Consider the following 20973-nt stretch of genomic DNA (forward strand, 5'->3'; position numbering starts at 1 on the left):
GCCAAAAAGAGAGGTTTAGGATCCTCTGTGTCCAAGCAAGCAAGCCATTCAGGGATTTTAAATGTTGTTGTTGTTGCTTTTTTTCTTTTCTATTTTAAGTCATTGACTGTTGGTTTTTGATATGAGAGCCATCTACTGCATGGAGAAAGAGCCACACAGTGCAGTCTGTGAATTTGAAGAGCAAAGCATGTGTCTACTGCCATTCTCCTTATTTTAGCTCTGGACATTCCATCTCTAATCTAAACACCCAACAACCGTTCAACCCTGGATCTTCAGCAGACCAACTTTACAAAGCAACATTAAGGTCAGCACACCAAATACATAAGATCCCACCACTTCCATAAGGTAACCAAAGATCAGTTGTTCAACTTTCTATTAAAACGAAACCAGAAACAAGAGAGTTTGCATATTGTGTGGGTTGAGGCAGACTGGAAATGAAATTCTTCTGAAGTGATCATCCCCTTTACTGAAAGACGAGAGTATCCGCTTTCAGCCGCAACAATGAGGCTTTTGTGACAACAAAATTGGAAATGAGGAGAAAACGGACGTGTAAGGATGCACTGAAGCAGTGGCTGTTATCACAGTGGCCCCATATAATGCCCTTGTTTCTGACCTGCTTTAGCTGAGAGAGGCTGGATAGAGAGGGAGGGGAGGAGTCATGCATTATTGAAACACTCAAGGTGTTTTATTATATATATATTTTCATATTCCTGCCTTCCTAGAAGCCTCCTCTCTGTGCGCTATCGGTGTGCAATTAGGACCTGCATTAAAAGCTAATAATGAGCAGTATGACACACACAATGGGGATTAACTGGGTTACACAGACCAACATTGCTATCCATCGGGGAGAGTAGGCGCACACACACAACACGTGCACACGTAATACACCCGCACAGTCAGGACATATACGTTTTATATACCAAAACACCAAAAAACACTCCTTTAAGACAGACAAGTCTTTCAGCAGCAGCCAAACTGTCTTCCTCAGGCAGTGCGCAGGTTAATCCAGACTAGTGCTCACAGCTCAGCAACGTTGCTCTGCCTCTGGTTTCGCCCGTCACAATAAGTGGTTGGGATAATTGGCTTTGCTTCATGTAAATTTTCACCCATGATCCAAAGACTCTTAGGCATGACACCGAGTTTTGTCATCTATGGGTCAGTTCTCCAGACCCATATGAAACTTAAACCTGGTCTAAAAAGAAGGTTGAGCTCAAGACTAGGGTTGGTTCGTGTCTGGGAAAACAGTCCTATATATGTTTGAACTGCTATATTGGAAAAGTAGAACACTGACCTAAATATTTATGCCTGTCCTTGGCAAAATTAGTTCTGGGCAGCTTTGTCAGCCTCTGGCACACTCGAAAACCTGGTCATGAAAATACCAGTGGTGACTGTAAAAAAAGCCCAGCAGAGTGGGAAAAATCTTAAAACTGTTGTGCAAGCCGAGTCGGAAATGCAGCGTTTTTCGGCTACAGCACACCACAAGGACACAGATGTCCGCACTCTCGTTGGCTGCGTGACAACACATGTCACGGAGGGAACACGTTAGTCTTCAGTCTCCTGGACTGAGGGCTATTATGTTACATTAGAGTGGGTGAGAAGCAGAAAAACAGTGACTAACCCTTGTAGGACGCTGGTTAAGAATAAAATCAAATAACCAGAAAGGGCAGCATTTGGAACACAAACGCAATTAAATGTCAGTGAGTAGTCGGCATGATTTCTACGGCTGTGGTGAACCATGGCTAAATCTAGGAGATTAGAAGGAAATGTGTGAGGTTACTGATAAGAGACTAGACACACGTTATGTAAATATAAAAAGGAAAATGGGATTATCTATTAGGCATGACCTCATTTTCAGAAGACACGAAACACAGAAGAACTGATTAAAAACAAAAAATTTTCCAGTAATTAGTTTTTGTGACTGATCAGTGTGTGGTGAACTCGACTGACCCAGGTGTGCACTCAACTGGCTATGGCCATTTCACCAGATCAATAGACAGACAGTGAAGCTTGCAGACGGCTGAGGATCGCAGCCAGGACAGATAGACATCAGCTCCAGCGTCTTCCCAGAGTCCTCCACGGACAGCAAGCAAATCAGGTCACGGTCATGGGCTCATATCACGACTCCGCGGGAGACGCGGTGGTTCCGGGGGACGTCGCTGTAACCTCAGCTTGTTATGTGCAGTGCCAGCTCTTATTTTTATAGGAAGCCCTGCGTGAAAGTCCTTTGCTGGGACCGCTTGGACTGACCGTAAAAACTCCCACCCATGCGTCGCAGGCGAATACTCACCTCGGACTGTCTCTGCTCGTGCACCGCCGCCCGAGACACTTGTGGCCAGGCGCGAGAGCCCGGTCGATGGCCTCGTGAAATCGATACGTGACGGAAGGGAGCTAGAAGTCACGCAGAGCACCCGCAGTAATGTCACGTATCGGGCTCCAGGGCAAAGAAAGTGTACAACAGCTCACCATAAGGGAGAGGAGAGAAATGCCCCAAGAAATGGAAATAAATTGTATTGTTGCGACAAAAACGCGCATCATAAATAAGATCAGCGGTGTGTCAGACTCGATCACTAGCCGGAGGAGGTAGGAGTGGTAGGGACGGTGACGTCTCAGAAACGTGAAGATCCAGAGCAAGTTGAGAACGGACGAAGCTGATAAACCGATGGCACGGACGTCCGTGGACGGAGGTCAAGAAGCATCACCTGAATCGGCGGTGTCATAAAATAATAAAATGTGTTCTCGTTTCCTTTGACTTGGGAAAGGGGAACGCGTGTTTTTATTACAGGAAAATGAATTGCCAATAAAGCGCTCTCTCTCTCTCTATATATATATAAAAATTATTTTTTTTTTTCGAATTTGGCCCCTTCCGAAACAACGCCAATCACCGGCAGACTTTCCGTTTTGCTGTTTCTCATGATGCCTCACTGAAATGATGTGAGAGCAAAACAATAACACGGACACGCATGAGCCACAATATTTGGTTACGCACCGGATATTTCTCCAGCGCGCGGCCTTGAAACAGAATCACCGATGGAATTTAACGTGCGCTCCCCGGTTTAGTCCACCAGTAGCTTCCCGGGGCTTGTTTTATCTTAATGAAACGAGTGGTTGGCCCTTTTCAAACTATCGGAATCCAAGTACGCATGTAAAGGATACGCGGCAGACGCGAGAAGCATGCAGTTAGCAGGAACAAACCCTTACCAGGTGGAGCGGGAGAGAGTCCAGTTAATCGCTGACACATTCCTTCGTGTCTCAACAGAGCATCGGTTTTCGTCGTCAGGCAGTTACGCACAGTAGAAAAATGAAGCAAAGCTCCCTTCTGTTTGAAAGACCGGCGTACTCGTCTTAAATCGTAAGTTCGGACGGGGCGCTCCTGTAAGAGGAGATGCAACACTTGCGCTGTAGCCGGATTTTGTGTCCACGGATGCAGCCATGCGCACATAAGAGTTATGGAGCATCCTAGCGGATAAATGTGAGCAATGCATCTCAATTCCCATCGACTCATTTCAGAACGAACGAAAAAAAAAAAAAAACAATGAAAAGTTTTTAACTATTTTTATTGACATGCGCTGTGTCCTAATAACATCTAATTAAAATAAACGACAAACACCATGCGGTTGACCGTTACGTTTTATTACCACGGGCAGATGGTGAATAGCAGTATTGTGCCCTGAAATCACAGGCAATTATTCCTTCAGCATAGCACGCGGTCTTTATCCCCGAACTGAGCAAAGGGATGTAACAAAAGACCTCGAACCAAACCACCTGCTCTGGACAAGAGATTACGCACACAGGCAGAGATTACAGCGGCCTGGTGGTGTGGAGGTCTGCAGGATGATGGGGGGGGGGTAACGTTCCCTCTTTACACCGATGGAGATGGAAATTTGTTTCGCTGACAAAACTGCTGTAGTTAGTTTCCACAGCGTACATCCAAGCCGCCACATCCCTCAGGTGGGGGTGGGAGAGACGGACGGTGCCAGATGGAGACGGATTAATAATAGATTGAGGACAGCGCTTCCTTTTCGTTTTTTCTTCGAGCCACGCTTTAGTGATTGGTGTGTCACAACTCCGGCGGTCGGGGATGAGGGTTATTGATTCTCTCCTGTTGTCAGTGACCTTTCAGGCTTGCGATTTCCCGCTCCTGAATACGTTCACACCGATCTGCTGCAATTCAGGCCAAACAGCGCTCCTCTCAGCCTTTTGAGACTTTCGGTACCAAAAGCAGCCTCAAGGTCGTCAACACACTCAAGGTCGGTGTGTAGCTAAGCGGCGCACACGTTTTCGAGCTGTGGGTCACTGGCCACAAACGTGGCGCGAGAGCACGGGACAGCTTCCCGGACCCGGGACTGCAGCAGCGCGTGGTGGAAGCCTTAATCCTACGGCACGTGCACGTCCCAGTTGAAGCAGAGGGCCTGACTACCGCGCGCGCAGTCTGCGAGACAGGATGCTGGTTGCACGAGCATCTCGCAGTGGACGGGCGCTCCGAGAACAGTTTCAGTGCATCGTAGACTCTTTAAACCAAAGGCAAGGAATGAATGAAGCGGCAGGGAGGACTTCCAACAGGGGCGTCAAACCCAAGGCCATTTAACACTTTCTCCTCGGCCATTTCAAATGAACCAATGCGCACACGATCGTTTTTTATACTGTTCTTTTATTTAGACAACCCAAATAAAAGGCACATAAAACATTGCGCATGTTTACATAATTATTTCTGACAAACATACATTTAAAAAAAATGTAGGAATGTTTTCCTTTCTGCTAATCAGAAAGCCTAGTCTTCATATATACAAAATTACCATTGTTAATGTTCTAATACAAAAGATGTTTTTTTTGTTTGTTTGTTTTTTTTACTTTTTATAAAAGGTTAATCTTGCTTTTTCCTCTTTCACATGTCTATTTGTACGGTAACTACCACATCCTCAGAGCTAAACTGTTTTGTACAAAGATATACATTCAACTGCCTTCACAGGGGTCAGAAATTTTCCAACTCATTGAGTGAATTAATTCACACTGGTCAATTCATTGCATTGAGTCTGGTTTGAATTTGGCAAAACAAAAAGAGGCAATTGTAATGCATCTTTTCTTCTCCTTTTAAAAAGAAATAGATAAAAGGACAACAGCAACACTCTCTCCTCATGACTGTTCTCTTTGAAACTAAAATGTATAAAAAAAAAAAAAAAAAAAGAGGGGGTGGGGACCAAAAACACACACATGCATGTTTTTCTTTTCTCTCCCTCGTCTGACGATTTATTGCCTTGCACAAAGTGCAGTGGCAGCCTGGCGCAAGCCAGCGCCGCCGTCTGGGCGGAGAGAAGGGCATGAACGCTCTGCCCAGCCAGGACTGATCGGCAAACGCTGCCACCTCACTGACCGTAGCAGGACAAACAACTGGCCAATTAAAGAGAGGGAAAAAAAAGAAGCCGTTAAAATTAGTGTTTTCACAACACTGCACACCTGCTCCCTCATGTCAGCTAGCTCCGCCTTTGTGGAGCACGTAGTTTTTAGTGAGACTTGTGATCGCTAAACCAAAACAAAAAACAGCTGTGCACCAGCAGTGGTCAACACAGTGTACCTGGCATCACATTGGCAGGACTCCAAAACCCATGTAGTGACCGCGAGCGCATGCGTCCTTCCGGACTCATGCCTCCGTAAAACAAAGTGTGTTGTAGATGGACTGCTGAGTGCAAATGTACAGGCGGCAGGGCGCGGACCGACGCCAAAGAGCCTGCCCACCCCTGTGACATGCAGGCTGCTGCAAAGGCTCATGGGAGGAGAAAAAAAAAAAAGCCCTGCGCCAGACTGGACTTGGTGTCAGTGGTGTCAAATTTAAGGACCAAGACGGAAGCATTCCATAGGTGACGGACAGTGACGTCAGTCATGGTGTCAATTTCTGCGCCCCCCAGACAGGGACTTTTGCACCTTGCAAACCCAGTTGGGGGGGAGGGGGGGATGCATGAAGAGAGAAATATTTACAAAATAAAATGTTTCAGTATCCAGCCATATCCATACTGGGGAGGGGAAAAAGAAAATGATGGGTTTACTGGGTTGACTGGGCACATTTCCTGAGCACAAAGTCCATACTAAACAAGGTCCTTGGGAGGAAGAAAATAATAACAATAATAATAATAATAAAACAACAACAACGTTAAATCAAGGGTATAAAACTAAACTATACACTAACTTCCCTGTTAACATGATAGTAGTTTATTCAAATAAAAACATCTGAGATGCAGCTTTTGCAAACCAGTAGATGGCCCTGTAATATCTGGGGAGGTTACCCACGACTCAGTTTTGATCTGTGATAATACTGTTCTTTTTCTCACAAGGGATATTCTTTCAGTGCAAGATCCTTTCTCTGTTCCTATGTATTAAAACAAAAACAAAAAAACAAACTCAAAACATTAATGTCAAAAGAAAAAAAAAAGCTCACCCTGCCATTCTGAATACAGAGAATAAAAACCAAACACTAACAGTCATGAATAAGTGTTCTTACACTGTGGTTTGGAAACAGTTCCCGATTGTAGAGAACTCAAAAGTACTGTAAAAAGAACTGCGCAAGATAGTTACTGTACCTCAAATCAAACACTACTTCTGCCCACCCCATTCCATAAAATCCAAAATAACACACCCATTTAAAAAAAATACAATAATCCCCTATCAAAGCCTTTGTCCTGTTTAAAACTCATCTCCTAAAAACGTTAAATACTGATTAGCAGGCTACAGCTAAACAACTTAAAAGGACGCTCAGGGATGCTCAGGGAGTTGAAAGACAGTAACATCAGGACGTATTGCATTTGTCCTTCTGGAGTCCCCTCACCAGTCATCAGGGTCTGCATGCTCAGTGGTGCCCGAGGAGAGAACAACTTCCTTAGGTCGTGGGACCTCGGCACGGCTCCTCGACCGTGCAAGAAATCCTTCAGCGCAGGGGAGAAAAAAAAGAACGAACGAACGAACGACAGGTGTATAAAACGCCACAACAGCTCAGCTCGGGTCTGGGATGCAGCATTGCTTGCTATGCAGCTGTAAGACGCCTTCAGCCGCACTGCAAGAGTAAACACTCAGGTTGGGGGGGTGGGGGGGTGGGGGTGGGTGGAGGGCGGTGGTGTGGTCGGCTGGTAAGGAGAATCAGGTTCAAGTCGGTAGCGCCGGCTTGTCCGTTCACCAGGGCGGCGAGGAAGGCAGGACCTGGGAGAGGAACGGCATGGTCTCCATGGGCCTCATGGCGATGTTGAGCGGCCCGGCGATGTTCATGGGCATGGGTGTAGTGATGGCCACCGGGTGGGCGATGTTCATGGGCGCCGTGGCAGGGATGTTGACCGAGGCGATGTTCACGGGGCCCGTGATTGTGACCGGGTGCTGCAGGCTGACTGGCGACGTGATATTCACCGTGTTGGTCGTGATGTTCATCTGCGCGGCAATGGTGACGGGGTTGCTGGCGTTGCCGCGGTTCATCGCTGTGGTGATGGGGGCGGAGGCGGTGACGGGCGTGGCGGAAGCGGAGTTGCAGACTTCGTTGCTGTCTGAGAAACAGCAGAGACAGAGGGGAAGAGTCAGAGATTTTTGTGGAAGCTCCTCCCCTTCCCACCTGTTCCCCCTTTGTGCACAAAAACTACTACTAAAGTATTTACGAGTACTGCAAAAAAAAATAAATCAATCATTTTGAGTACAACAGTAACATGGTCCATCGCTCAAAAACCTCCTTGGTTCTGAGCTTTCCCTGATGACAGGTGAATATTCTCCCAACAACCTTTCAACTTTTTTTTTAAAAAACTGCAAGTAAATAGAACACTGAGGACAGTGTTTAAAAAACAAACAAACAAACAAACAAAAACAACATGACAGTGGTGTGACAGTACGTGTTGGTGCGACCCCCCCCCTTCGGAGTCGGGGTTGCACATGGATCTACGTGTTTACCTTTTCGCAGCCCTGGCGAGTTCCACTGCCAGTCCCCTATTCAGAAATACAGACACAGAGTGTTATGAGGGCCGGCCGGCCGGCCGGCCGGCCAGCCAGGCCCGTGGCTGGGGGGCTTTTGTTAGTCTCCCAACAGCTGCCGGGAGACGGCGTGGTACAAGATATGTCCCTCCACCACCCCGCGGCCGGGAGCAGGGGGGCTTATTGCTGCTCCAGGTCTCGGCAAAGCAGCGGGTCCCTAGCCGGGATCGACACCAGGCGGCCGTTTAACGCAGACCGGAAGGAGCTCGGAGAGCGCTGAACCACGAATAACGCAACATAAAAGTAGCGCGCGGGGATTACTGCATCTGTGGGTATGAGTGGACTCTGACTCTGCATCAGTCGATACGAATACACAATCAAGGCACAAGAAGATTTGAATAAAAGAAAGAGAAAGAATAAATGGATGGGAGGGGGGTGCATGTTATCGGTAGACAATTACAGGCATCAAGAGACTGTCCGTGGACCAACCTGTGCAGAGAAGCAAGGCAGGTTAGACAATTTTTTAATTTATTTATTTTTTAAATTAAGAGTGACATGTTTTAGGTGTTTTTCCGTATAGCGGGAAACAGGATGGCTGTATGGGAGGATGGACGAAGAGGTGATTAATGACGGAATAATGCCAACAATGGAAAAATGCAGAGTAACATTGAAATGGAGTGTCTCCATGCACACAGCAGGCAGGAGTCACGGTGCCCAGTACCCCTGAAGGTTTTTAAAATGACTCTACTGGGCCGTGGGGACGGCTTGGGTCCCTGACTCTACTGGCAAAGCTGTCTATTCGAACAACTGACCAACGTGTCCGATACAGTTACTGGTTACAAGTGGCCGTGGCACAGATGTCCTAATTCTCTGGTGATTCGAGCTTTCTGAAAAATCCAAGAGTTCAGCTGACTGGTGCCTCTCACCACCCTCAGACAACCTGGTTAGAGAATGACAGGGGAAGAGGGACTCTAAAGTGAACCTCGGAGTGCTTTAACGGGGCTCTGATCGAAGGCCGCAGTGAAAGAAACAGGCCCGAGGACACAATGCTCTCTGATCCGTCAGCAGAGACGCTGCCTGCCGACACAATTTGCAGTCAGAGAGTATGGGTTTAGAGCCCCACCGCGCATTCTTGGGAACGGCGAGGGAACTTAAAGAGTACAGATGGAGCCAATCGGCCCAGCACGTTCAATACAAGAGCCCAGGACCCCCCCCACACACACACACACCTGAGAAAAGGGGACATGGAACTAACCTACATCGGCATGAGGTGAATATTAGTTTAAGCGTGTCCCGCTACTAAATTAGAACTACATGAGAGGTCCTGAATGAGGCTAAGTGTGGTAGACGTGGTCGTGAAGGGCTATCCGCAGGCCTCCGGACGGGGTCGGACAGGCGGGCGGCCGTACCTTTGCTGCAGGAGTTGCTGAAGTTGGCCTGGCCGTGCGTCTTCAGGTGGCTGGTGATGTAGGCCGCGCTCAACATCTTGCCGCAGATGTTGCAGGTCACCTTGCCCTCGTGCCGGATCATGTGCGAGCGCAGGCGGTCTTTGGTGGCGAAGGCGGACGTGCAGGCCTGCCGAAGGGTGGAGGAAGAGTCAAGAGCGCCGCACCCCGCCCGGTCACCGCCGCAGACTCAACAAGGCCCCTTTCCACGTTTAGTACGCCCCTAGACTGATCTCAGTACAGCCGTGGGTCTTGAACAAGGTGCCCTCTTTGGTTTGCATCCTCAGTGGCAAATACACGCTTATGGAACATGTCACTTCATCTCCGTGAGGTTACGGAAAGAGAATTCATGACTGAAAACTACAGCAAACGCTACACGGGCACAGCAGTTGTGTGTGTGGGGCGCAGTTGGCGAGGGGGGCGTACCGTCACTTGGCACTTGAACGGTCTCTCTGAGGAGTGCACGTGTTTGACGTGGCAACTGAGGTGATCAGGCCTGAGGAAAGGAAACAAAAACGGAAAAACCAAACAATTAGGAGAAGGCTCAGGGCGAGTGTCGGACGTTTATCTTGTAGGAAGACGGAGGTAGTGAGGAATAACGTTTCTGCCGATGGCCCCAAAGTGCTGGAATGAAAGTTTTTGAATTTAGGCATTTGGTTGGTTATTTCAGAAATGTTGCGTCACTCCACAAAACAAGTGCACTACATTCGCTCTCTCGAGGCAGCTCTCCGCCGAGGGGGTCGCAGTAGGGGTGGCTTCACGCTGGCCACGCCCGGACAGGAGTCAAGATGGAGCTCCTCAATCGTGCGCCCAACCACAACAGCCATCCCACGCCCTATTCCGACCCCCAGTCGTCTAACGAACTATCCGGGCCTCTTGGCAAACAGCTCAGAGCCAGACCCCGTTCCGCCGCTCCCGGATGCCGTGCTGGATTCTCAGTGAGTTGGCGGGCTAAAAACAGCTCCTTTCTGTTCGACTCGCATTGCTCACCCTGAGATTAATCCCCAGATTATTAGTCACTCGGAGCCGTGAGCTGGAACAGGATGCAGACAGAGTGTTTCTGACGCATGTGGCCTTGCGCCTCTGCTGAGGAAGTGGTCTTGCTTTTAAAGAAGTCATCATAGCTGGTGCTAACACACAGCCTATGAGGTTTGCAGCCAGAGTGAGAGCGGAGCCCAATACTCCTGTCCAATGGCTCCTTATATCCCATCCCCTACCCGCCCCCTGGGAGGGGAGGGGCAATGAAGCCCAGCTGAACATATCCACAGTGCAACACGCGAATCAAAGCAGTTGGCTTCAGTCAACACCCCCCCCAACTAACAGACACAGACACATATTGGGGAGGGCAGGGCCCACCCCAGGAGGCGGGGCCAGCAGGCTACTGCGTGCTGGTGAGCACAAAAGCAGCCGGTCACAACTATTCACTTCAGCTATAAATCAGGCTGCGGCAACCGAGGGGGCGAGACAATGCCAACGTCACACGGAGGAGCAGATGGCGGAGCGCACCACGGCTGCTAGGCACTCAACACCAGCTACTAAAAAAAACCCACAAAAACCATCCACAACCCCACAAAAAGACTGACATACTGACATAACTTAATAACATTACTGATAAGAGTGCTCCGCTCACGTGCACTTCTCCATCTGAAAAAAAATCCCCAGTCACATCTGTGAGCGCACACAGCTGGACTGGATTACCAGACCTCTCCGACGCACAGGAAATGCCTTTATGTTACGCGAACCCTACAGCGGCGACACGAACACTGCAACGGCCTGTCGTGCGGAAACGACGGAGGGTTGCGCGGGACGGGCCGCGGAGCTAACGCGCGTCCTACCGCAACTCCACCGCGAGAGGCCATACCTCGAGAAGCCCTTCCCACAGACGGAGCAGACGTACGGCTTGTGGACGCCGCCGTCGTGCGAGCGCACGTGGTACGTCATGCGGTCCTTCCGCTTGAAGCGCTGCTGGCAGATGGGGCACTCGAACGGCTTCTCGTCCGAGTGCGACAGCTTGTGCCGGTTGAGGTGGTAGACGTCACGGAAGGCTTTGCCGCACATCTCGCAGCCGTGGTTCTTCTTCACGGGCTTGGCCGGCTTCTTGGGTGCCCCCTGGTGGCCGGCGCCGGGTGCTGCCCCGGGCACAGCCGCGCTGGTGGTCGTGGTGAGGATGCCGGCGACGGTGGACACATACGAAGGGTTGCCGCTGTTCTCGCGCGCCATGGTGGAGATGAGTGGCACCATGGTGGGCGCTGCCGGCGTCGCCTTCTTCGGCCGTGACACCATCTTGACGCCCGTGTGGCATGACTCGTGGCGCCGCAGGTGGTAGCTGTCCCGGAAGGCTTTGCTGCAGTAGCCGCAGATGAACGGTGTCTTGGTCTTGTGCTCCTTCTTCACCATGGGCATGGGCCCGCCACCTCCAACGCCCCCACCCCCCGTCCCGCTGGCCACGTTGTCCTTGAGCAGGTCGGCTGCGCTCACCGGGGGCTTCTGGTCCAGTGGGATGGGCACGACGGGCTTCTGGTCCTGCGTCTCAGCCCCAGAGGTGAGCAGAGGCAGGAGGCTGTTGGGGCCCACCTGGTGCTGGTGGTGGAGGGCTTCATTGGCCTGCTGAGAGAGAGGGAGCGCGAGAGAGCATGCCGCGGGGATCAGAATGGCACTGAAGAAACATTAAATTCATTTCCCTTAGTTGCAGAACTTCTAGAATTCTGTAGGTCCACGTGGGAGTTACAGGTAAAGTAATAACGTAATAACAGGTAAAGTAATAACTCTCAAGTCTGAGCCGTGATTAAGTAGAATTTCCACTGAATTTACCACTGGTGTTGAAACTTAATACAATACTAGCCTTAATCTACATATGGGAAAATGAGAATTTAAAAAACACACACACCCCCCTTCTAAAAAGGCAAGCAAAACATTTAAAAGACAAGGGAAGCTGCATAAAGATGCATGATGGAGCCAATAATTCTAGCAATAAAAGTCTAATAATCAATGCTTTAAATTTTTTTTTTTTTTAAAAACAGGTCACGTCCCTCACATGTGGAGAGGCAGCAGTGTTGTGGGCTAGCTGCGTGAGTAGGGGAACACTGACGACCGAGCGGTGGAGAGAAGAGGACCGTGCAGACGGTGCCCCCACCAGGGGTTTGCCTGCACTCAGAGGACAGTGTGGCCCCTCCTGGGGGGTTTGCCTGCACTCAGGGCACTGTGAGGTTTGAGGTGCTGCAGTACTGCTCAGCACACACACCTTCAGCTCAGAAGGGTCCCTGTGTTGTCTGTATCGAGCCCCATTTTCAAGATTAACCTATAATTCTACAGTGGGAGTGTGTGCGCACACACACACACACACACACACACACTTTTACATAAGAGGAGACCAAGAAGGTAGACAGGAAATTTAATCACACAAGGATTATTATACTTCCAGAATGGGTCACTTAATGACTGCAGAATGAGTCATGGGGTAATTCTGGGAGCTCAGTGATGCTGCCTTCTTTAAAATACTGATCTGGGACCATTTTTCTGAACACATGACCGCCATCAGGCTGTGATGTGCATCACCCTAAACCAGGGTCGTAAGGAATCTTACAGGGCCGGCGGCTTGTTACAGGGTCAAACAGGTTTCCTAACTTAAACACAAGCAGCTCCGTCTGTTCCGAAGCCCTCCGCATGGCCCTGGCCCAGAGCAAGAATTAGCAAATGTGAGTGGGAACACCAGACAGAGAGAGCAAGAGAGTGAGGTTGAAAGCAAAGTGAGCAAACCAGATAGGAAAACACCAAACAAGTCCAACGCAGAGCCAAGCATCCGATCCTGTGGAAAAAAACAGCAGGCAAGTGCGTGTAAGCGTCCAGAGAGCATGTCCGGGCCAGGCGGCCCTGGTCAACGTTTCCGTGGTCCTGCCTGACGACTGGTGATGACAAAATAGTCCAATAGCAGGTCCTCAAAAAGCCACCAGGCAATCAATGTGTACAATCAACGTATGGAAATCCCCCCCAGCACAGTCAGTGCCTGGCGGATGTCCAAACCTTCTGAGCCAGATCACACATCCCTGGAATTTCTGGGTAGGGCTGAGTCATAGTTGAAACTAGCTCAAGGGTGGTGAATGAAACGCTCCGGGGAGCGGGGCAATGCCAGCCTGTACGGAGAAGCTGACGATGGAAACCAAGATGGGCGGAAAGAGGCCTGTGCATTTTTGGGCAGCAACAGTGCCAGGGACGACATCCATATTTGCCGGGACCTCGGCGCCAACCTGAGTCCCTGGCCGAAGCGTGGTGTGCCGGAGACGGCCCACGTTGGGTTTTCACAGAGTGGGAAGCTCTGACCAAGACTGACGCGGAAGAGCCCCAGACCAGACACATCGGGGCGGACACACCGTTATTCCCTGCTAGGAGGAAAGGAAGCCTGTTAACATGCTACACAACTCGGACAGAACCTCTCAAACTCCTGCGCACAAAATACAATCGCTCCACAAAACTGCATTCGGAAGGTAAAAAATTTTTTAAAATAAATATTGGTGGGTCTGCTAGAAACATGGAACTGTTTTAAAAAGATTAACCAAACATGTTATGATCATCATTAAACCTGTGCAATCTCATATGAGAGGATGATGGCAGTGGTGCTCACGGAGAGGAATGCAAAGCACGGCAAACCCGATGCAAGTTCACCAAAGCCCAGCTAGGATTCACCACTAGCCAAGTTCACCAAAGCTAGCCAGGACTATTGATCAACAAGGCTCAACACAAATTAAGGTGCAATACAAGAATGTGAGAAACTCAAGTGCAGTTTTAGCCAAGTTTTGCAATAGAACAGAGAACAGCACAAGAATGCAAGAAAGGTGGGATAAGGCAGATAAGACGCTATCCTTCCCCCCGCGCGTTAACTTCAATTCACCCCGATTTACACGAACATATATCCAACAGCTTTGACACTGTTGACAGAACACACTCGGAGTGCTGTTAACAACTTCAATACACTGTCAAACAGATAAGGCGCTGCTGATGAGAAACTTGTCTGGGACAAGATGAACAGAAAAATTTCTCCCAGTTAGGCCCTTCTGGATAATTCTATTAATTACAAGGGCAATACTTTTCTTGTCCAAGCACACCCAGATAAAAGCAGTGATGTCGATCCCTTCTGACGCATCTGATGCCACGAAGACCCATCCGGCAGATGTGCATTGTCTCTCACCCTGAGCATGGCATGCTGGGGGGGAGGATGGGGCGCCTCCCTGAACACTTCACATGGTGCATCGGCACAATAGCAAGCAGGGATGCCACTGGAGTGGGAAGAGGAAGAAGGGGGGAGAAAAAAAAAAAAAAAGTGCTGTGCTTCTTGCACTATTGTTGTTCAATGGAGCATCTCAAATGGCAGAGGGCCAGCACATATTAGGGTCCAGCCATGGACACAATCATTCCTTAATCTCCATTATGGCCGCAGCCCTTGCCTAACGGCCTCGTGTAACGACACCCTGCTGCAGAGCGAATCAACTAACCAATCAGAGAGGGCCTCTGTGGCCTCCCCCCAGTTTTATAGAAGCCTTACCATAATTACACGGTCCCTTCATAAACCAGTTTTACTTAGCTTGGCAAGTCAGAATACGGCGTTGCTCTTGACAAGACGAAAAAGGACTCTCGGCAACAAATGGCAGGTCGACGGCATACGTTTCTGGGGAAGACCCGCAACGGAGTGAACAACATTGCGAAAACACCCATATAGCATTTGTAGGAGACAGTGGCTGCATCCGAAGAGGCTCTGGGAAAGGAGGGCACTGCAGTTAGCAAGAATGTGGTCTCGAAAGGCCAGGGTTAAGCGCCTGACCTGGGTTAAACACCTGACCCTTCACATTTGGGTTCAGCCATCCATCCAACAGGACAGCCCAATGTGGAAGGAGACGGGTACGGGGGGGTGGGGTGGAGACATGCATGTATGAGACAGAAGAAAAATGAATTCCACATTCTGCTCCTTATTTCATCTGCTCCATTGTCACGCCCCACTCCCCCCCATCCGAGCAGTGATGCACTCAGGACCCTGCAGGGGGTCTTTGTCCGGGAGTCTCCGCTTATTTGGTCCCTCCATTCATTGGCAGAGCGGCAGAATTTCTGCACACACCCGTCAGTGAGCCGCCAAAGCTGGCCTCGCAGATGCAGGGGGACCTGGGAACTCGCAGGACGGTGGGGGTGGGGACCTCATCCCCCGTCGGCCTACTGTCTGTACACCTGTCTGGTCGATACCTTTTGGGATCCTAGCCTCCCTCTGTATCAGTTCAGTGAGTGTGCATTTGTGGGTGAGAACCTGAGCCAGGTGAGTGCACACGTGTAGGAGAGAGAGAGAGACTGCAGACAGGCAGGCGTGCTCCCAGACGGCACGATTGTGGCCTGCTGTGCCTTCACGCCACTCAGACAGTTTTGATCCAAATTGCTCCTGAAGGCTGGGGTCACTCCAACGCAGATAACATCCCAAACTGCGCCAAGCTCTGACGAGTGGTCTTTTGAAAAGGCGGCTGTTCCACAAAAGACAGCGCTGGGGTTAGCCTCAGCTTCGCCGCACATGGTAATTCATTTTTAAGCTTATCTTACATTTGAATTTGAAAAGAAACAAGAGAAAGTGGAATGGGTGTAGGGGAGAGACTTGACAAAAGGAACCTGGTGCTATTCAAGGAACGAGAGCAGCCTGCTGCACTGTACAAGATCCATGCAATATTTAGACAGCAACTTTGTTTTGTATCAGCTTTCTCACAGTCTCGTTTAGCACCAGCCAGTCTTTCCACAATGAGCTCATCTTGAATAAATGCTGCTTCATTGCCTGACGAAGCAATATCCAGACCGAGGAGCAGACTCCCACTGGCAGGGACTACTTTAAACACATTCTAAATCAAAGGCAATATTCTTCTAAGGAACAAGATCCTGCATGTTTGCCCTGGTGACATGGAAATGTTTTCTCATGCTCTTTATATATATAAAAAAAAAAAGATAAAAAGGAAAAAAAAGTCCCAATCTCCTGGCACAGGCTCAACAGAAACTCTACAGAAAAGAAATTCTACAGAAAGTCAAAAACAGAGGAGGGTCCATAGATGTGAAACGGCTTGGCTGAGGTTGGAAAAAAGGGGAGAGAAAAAACAAACAAAAACAAAAAACAGCCGGCCTGAGCTCTGTGATGCGCTTCGGGACGGGTCAGAGAGCAGAGGGTCGGCCGGATCACTCTGTACCTCGCTATCTAGCGAGCTGGAAGCATCTTGGAGATCAGTGTCTTCGAGACTTGTGGAAGAAGAGAGAAAAGTGGGGACAAGACTCATGAGGGGGAAAAGGACAAGAAAAACTGACTAGAAAGTGAAACAGGGAATCAGAAAGGGAGAGGGAAAGAAAGAGGAGGAAACAGGGAAGGGGGAAGTTTCTCTGCTGGGCGGGAAAGACCAGCTTGGGGGAGTTAGGAGCGGCAGTGCTGGTGTTGCTGGGATGGCGACGGTGGCGGGGGCCTGGCCTCTGCCTCTAGTCTCCCTCCGTGCTCCGCTTCAGCCAGTAATAAAGGGATTACATGTGCTTCCACTCTCTCAGGGCTCACACAATGCGTGCCACGCACAACCATTCAGATGAAAGGACCACCAAACGAAATCCTCCCTCTCCCTTCCCCTCTCCCCTCCCGAATAACTGAGGGCTCCACCGCCGTCCAGATGCGAGTCTTCTTTCGGGAAGTTGATCCGAGCAGTTTGATTCTACTCCAGCTTTTCCACCAAAACAGCCAAAGTGCTCCATCTTGTACCGCCGCGATTTCACCCCAAAGAGCTGGCACAAACTCTGGAGCTGCTGTCGAGTGCACTCATCTTCCCCACACCTTCCACAGAAGCTGATAACCAATCACTCGATCTTGAGGAGCACGTGGCCAAACAGAAACAGTCCCACAAACAGGAAACGGCCTCCGGCAGTGTCTGCTTCAGAAGGCCCTGCGCCTTTGACCCGAAGCGATCCGCGTGCTTCCCGGCCACGGAGCGCGACAAAGAGCCGCAAGCCTGCTCCTCTTGGGAGAGGGCGCAGCGGACGCTCGGTTCTGGTTCTTGGCTGCTGCGGCGATGAGGAGTGGAGCATGCTGGCTCCCGGGGTCTCACATGGGGCTGCTGCTCACGCCAATTAGCAGTTAGCAGCTGCACCTCTGCTCTGTACTGGGAATACAGTAGCGCTACCTGCCACAATTATAGCAGCGACTTCAAAGCCAAGAGGTGGGGGGGTGGGAGGAGCATGCCCCGAGGATATGCATTTGACTCACTTCAATAACCTGATTCACAACTGAAAGCAAACATGCAAAAGGAAAGTCTCTCTCTCTCTCTCTCTCATTCACAGCATTTTAAGTTACTCTGTCATAAAAGAGGACTCAGACTTGACATGTATAGCTTTCTGGTGACTGGCCTTCGCGAACCGTTACCACACAGGAGCAACCAAGCTGTGCCACAAATAAAAGGTTGAAACAAAGCACAATGTAGCCTTCACAGTCTCCGCAAAACCAGTTCGGATTCACTGCGTGTAATTCGGAGGGTCAAAGCGAAACGGTGGCCGGATTTCGATTCTCGGGAAAGTCAGTGTTGCTTCATCCACAGTCTGCACACGGTATGACATGAAACCAACACCAGGCACACAGCACTGGGGGAGGAGGGATATTTACTACCATCCCTCCCAAAGTAGCTGGACCTGATACTGCGAGTACCCTCTGAGTCATCCGTAAGCATCTGACGCTTAGGAAAATTCTAATCCTGTGACTCCGGACACACAAGACATCCGAAGTCGACGTTTGTATCTGAAACTAAAGTGGGTGGCCAACCAAACAACGCCGAGCAGGCAGAAGCCAAACCTAAAAGCTCAAGCTTTTAAACCGGTTTTCTGAATCACACTGAACTCCATTACAATTCACGAATAACAAAATTTGTGACCGTTACCGATATCTATTTTTTAAAAAAAGAAACGTTTTAGTCAGAAACAACACAGTAACAAACTAGTTCACCGTGAGAGAAATACCGCAGCATCAGTCGCTAATCTCTCGCTAGCTTGTGGCTAGCTCGGCGGACAGCACGCGAGCGGCGGCGGACTGGCGCACGCCGGAGCGTCGCGAGAGTGGCGCTACGCCACGTTCACGAGCCATCGGCGCCTCAGCCGAAACCACGAAACGATCACATCTACTGAAACAAAAGTTTCACGTTAAATTTACAGAAAGCGATGCGCCATTTCAAATCTCAGCGCGCTCGGTCAAAACCCTCGCCACGGGGGGAAAAAAAAAACGACCACTGCGTGCGCATATCTTAGATTCCAGAAACCCGCGCGTACAATCTGAATCACTGCGCGCAGGGGGAAAAGTTATCAGCGTTAAACTTGGTTTTATTTTACCACCACATCCACAGCCACATCCCCGCCAACGACTCAGTCGGTGCTGTGTGCTGACAGCATCTCTAACGATCGGCACGAGCTTAAACGAGCCCGAGCTCATTTAGCCGAGAAACTGATCAACGGCCGCGAGCTGAAAAAAACCCCCCACAAAACCGAGACTGGCTCGCGGCGGCGGATCCTTCATGTTCGCGCTTAGCTTCGGTTTAGTTTTTTTGTTTGTTTTTTTTAAATGCGGATTTTTTTTTTGTTACCGGTCGTCCAGACTAATTCAGCTCTAACACACTTAAATAAGTGCTACGCGCTAGTGATTTCCGAAGGCTCGTGGGCGAAAAGAAACGGTGTTTTTTTGCGAGCGTCGCGCGCCCGCTCGCGCACAGCTGGAAGCCCGGGACTGATGCACCATTGTTTTGCTTCGCTTAAAAAATCTGCCTCTTAAAAAAATCAAACTTCAGCGCAGAGGTCCGGCGGCTGAAACCTGTACCCCGCGATCCGTGTGGCTTTTTGGGGGGCATCCCGGGGTCTCCTTACCTGGAATAAGAAGGAACTCCAGCTCGGCTCCATATTGCAACACTTTAAAAAAAACAAACCTGCAGTAAACCTACAAGAAATCTACAACAAAGCAGCCAAACATGGCAGCGGCTACTACTTCCTGCAACCCCACGGGCAAACCATTTAACAGCGACGTAGGAGGGGGGGAGAGAGGATGACGATGCAATTAAAGTCGTTGCTTCTGCGATTGTTTCGGAATGATATCTTACTTTTTAAATGGTTTTACACGTTTAAGAATTTAATATAGACGTATTAATGTCGAGATGTGGTAGATGTGTATGCTTAAGTGAGTAATGCCGTGCACGGCACCCCCTTTTCGTGTCCCGTTCAGTTGAGTCTCTGGGGACGTTAGAAAAAAAAAAACGGCACGAAGTTGATCAATCGCGCGTCGCTGTCGCGAGAGGACCTTGAAATCTGCACATCTTTTAAAAAAGAAACGTTAATGCTTATTTCTGTTTATTCCCGTCAAAGTTAAATTCACAGTTTGTAGGGTGGTCCGGGTTTTTTCTTTGCCCCTCGTAGGACGATTCGGCTGCAGCACCGTTTTAACGTTTTCTGAAGTCATAGGTTAAAGCCATTTATATAGGCTATATATGCGCGCGCGCGTGTGTGTTCAAAAGTTTAGTACTAAATTCACTGTAGGTATAGTTATGAATGACATTTTCTACAAAGATGCCTTCTTGTAGCCTTGATTATCTCCTGTATTCAGCGCTAACGTGTTAAATATAATGTTCCAGGGAAGTGGTTGATAATAACAGCATCAGCAACAAATAGGCTCCAGTAGATATTTTGTAAGTTAGATTCTGGAAGAAACCCACTTGTGTGCAATATTACATTCTTTTTTTAATTTTCATTCATGGCAGTTCACCAGAGAATCGTGTTTCATTTAGCAATAAGAACAGATCCAAGTCAATTTAGAAATGTAATTTTGTGTATACTGTAAACCAGTCTGTGTGAATGACTTCAAAAAATTTATTGTAGATAATAATTCATATCTATATAATTTTGTTTGTGCTGAGAAACCTATGTTTCCTGGTGTTTTTCTTTATTATGAATGGTGAAATGAATGTGATAATATAATATACATTTTTAATGTATAAGCCACTCACTCTGTCCTTATTTAAGACATAAGGTTTTAAATTTGTTTTTAAAGGTTGTAAAAATGTGAAATACGACATTAATTGAACACAGGCTAATGTGCCCAACTTGTTTTCTGTCTGAAGACACAAAGGTCTTTGATAGTCATCTCTGCTCTAGAAACTGATTGATAGCTTTAAGCTGTTCGTCATCGTCACTTCTGTGGGCCGGAGTATAGTGTAACTCTTCAGGTAGCCCATGGTCCTACTGTCTGCTGATTTATCCTGGGGCAGCTGTCCTACTGGAGGAAGACGAGGTAGGCACAGACCCCACGGAAACCTTGAGCCAGGTTCTGCTCACGTCCATCCTCCAGATTGCCCTGTGCTTCGTCATGGACCCCGTCTTTTTGGTGGGCTGGCATTCTGTGATAGGCTTCGAGATGCTAGACCTATTTCAGTGTGAGCTGCACACCTCATCCCCTCGTTCAGCGTCAGTTTGTGTCGCTGCCAGCTTTGCGGAGTGGAATTGACCGTAACTCGGTGTGGGCGTGTTTCGCATCACCACCTCCTCTGACCGATGCCTTTGAGCCCCACTTCCTCTTTGTCTGCAT

General features: G+C 49.1%; 1 protein-coding gene across 4 annotated transcripts; it reads right to left on the minus strand.

Moving 5' to 3' along the window:
- Nucleotides 1-7103: 7103 nt before the first annotated feature.
- vezf1a (vascular endothelial zinc finger 1a) lies at nucleotides 7104-20369 on the minus strand. 4 transcript variants are annotated; one of them, XM_035535618.1, is made up of 6 exons: nucleotides 19266-20369; nucleotides 11239-11981; nucleotides 9804-9873; nucleotides 9342-9507; nucleotides 7912-7947; nucleotides 7104-7517 (listed from the first exon to the last, which is right to left on the minus strand). In XM_035535618.1, the coding sequence occupies exons 1-6, from the start codon at nucleotides 19296-19298 to the stop codon at nucleotides 7156-7158; spliced, it is 1410 nt and encodes a 469-aa protein (XP_035391511.1). In that variant the 5' UTR covers nucleotides 19299-20369; the 3' UTR covers nucleotides 7104-7155. The 4 variants fall into 4 exon arrangements, with proteins under 4 accessions (XP_035391511.1, XP_035391513.1, XP_035391510.1 ...); XM_035535620.1 differs by having other exon boundaries at nucleotides 11275-11984; nucleotides 19266-20368; XM_035535617.1 differs by having other exon boundaries at nucleotides 11239-11984; nucleotides 19266-20367.
- Nucleotides 20370-20973: the final 604 nt, after the last annotated feature.

This window comes from Electrophorus electricus, chromosome 17 (assembly GCF_013358815.1).
Source record: "Electrophorus electricus isolate fEleEle1 chromosome 17, fEleEle1.pri, whole genome shotgun sequence".
Lineage (NCBI taxonomy): Eukaryota > Metazoa > Chordata > Actinopteri > Gymnotiformes > Gymnotidae > Electrophorus > Electrophorus electricus.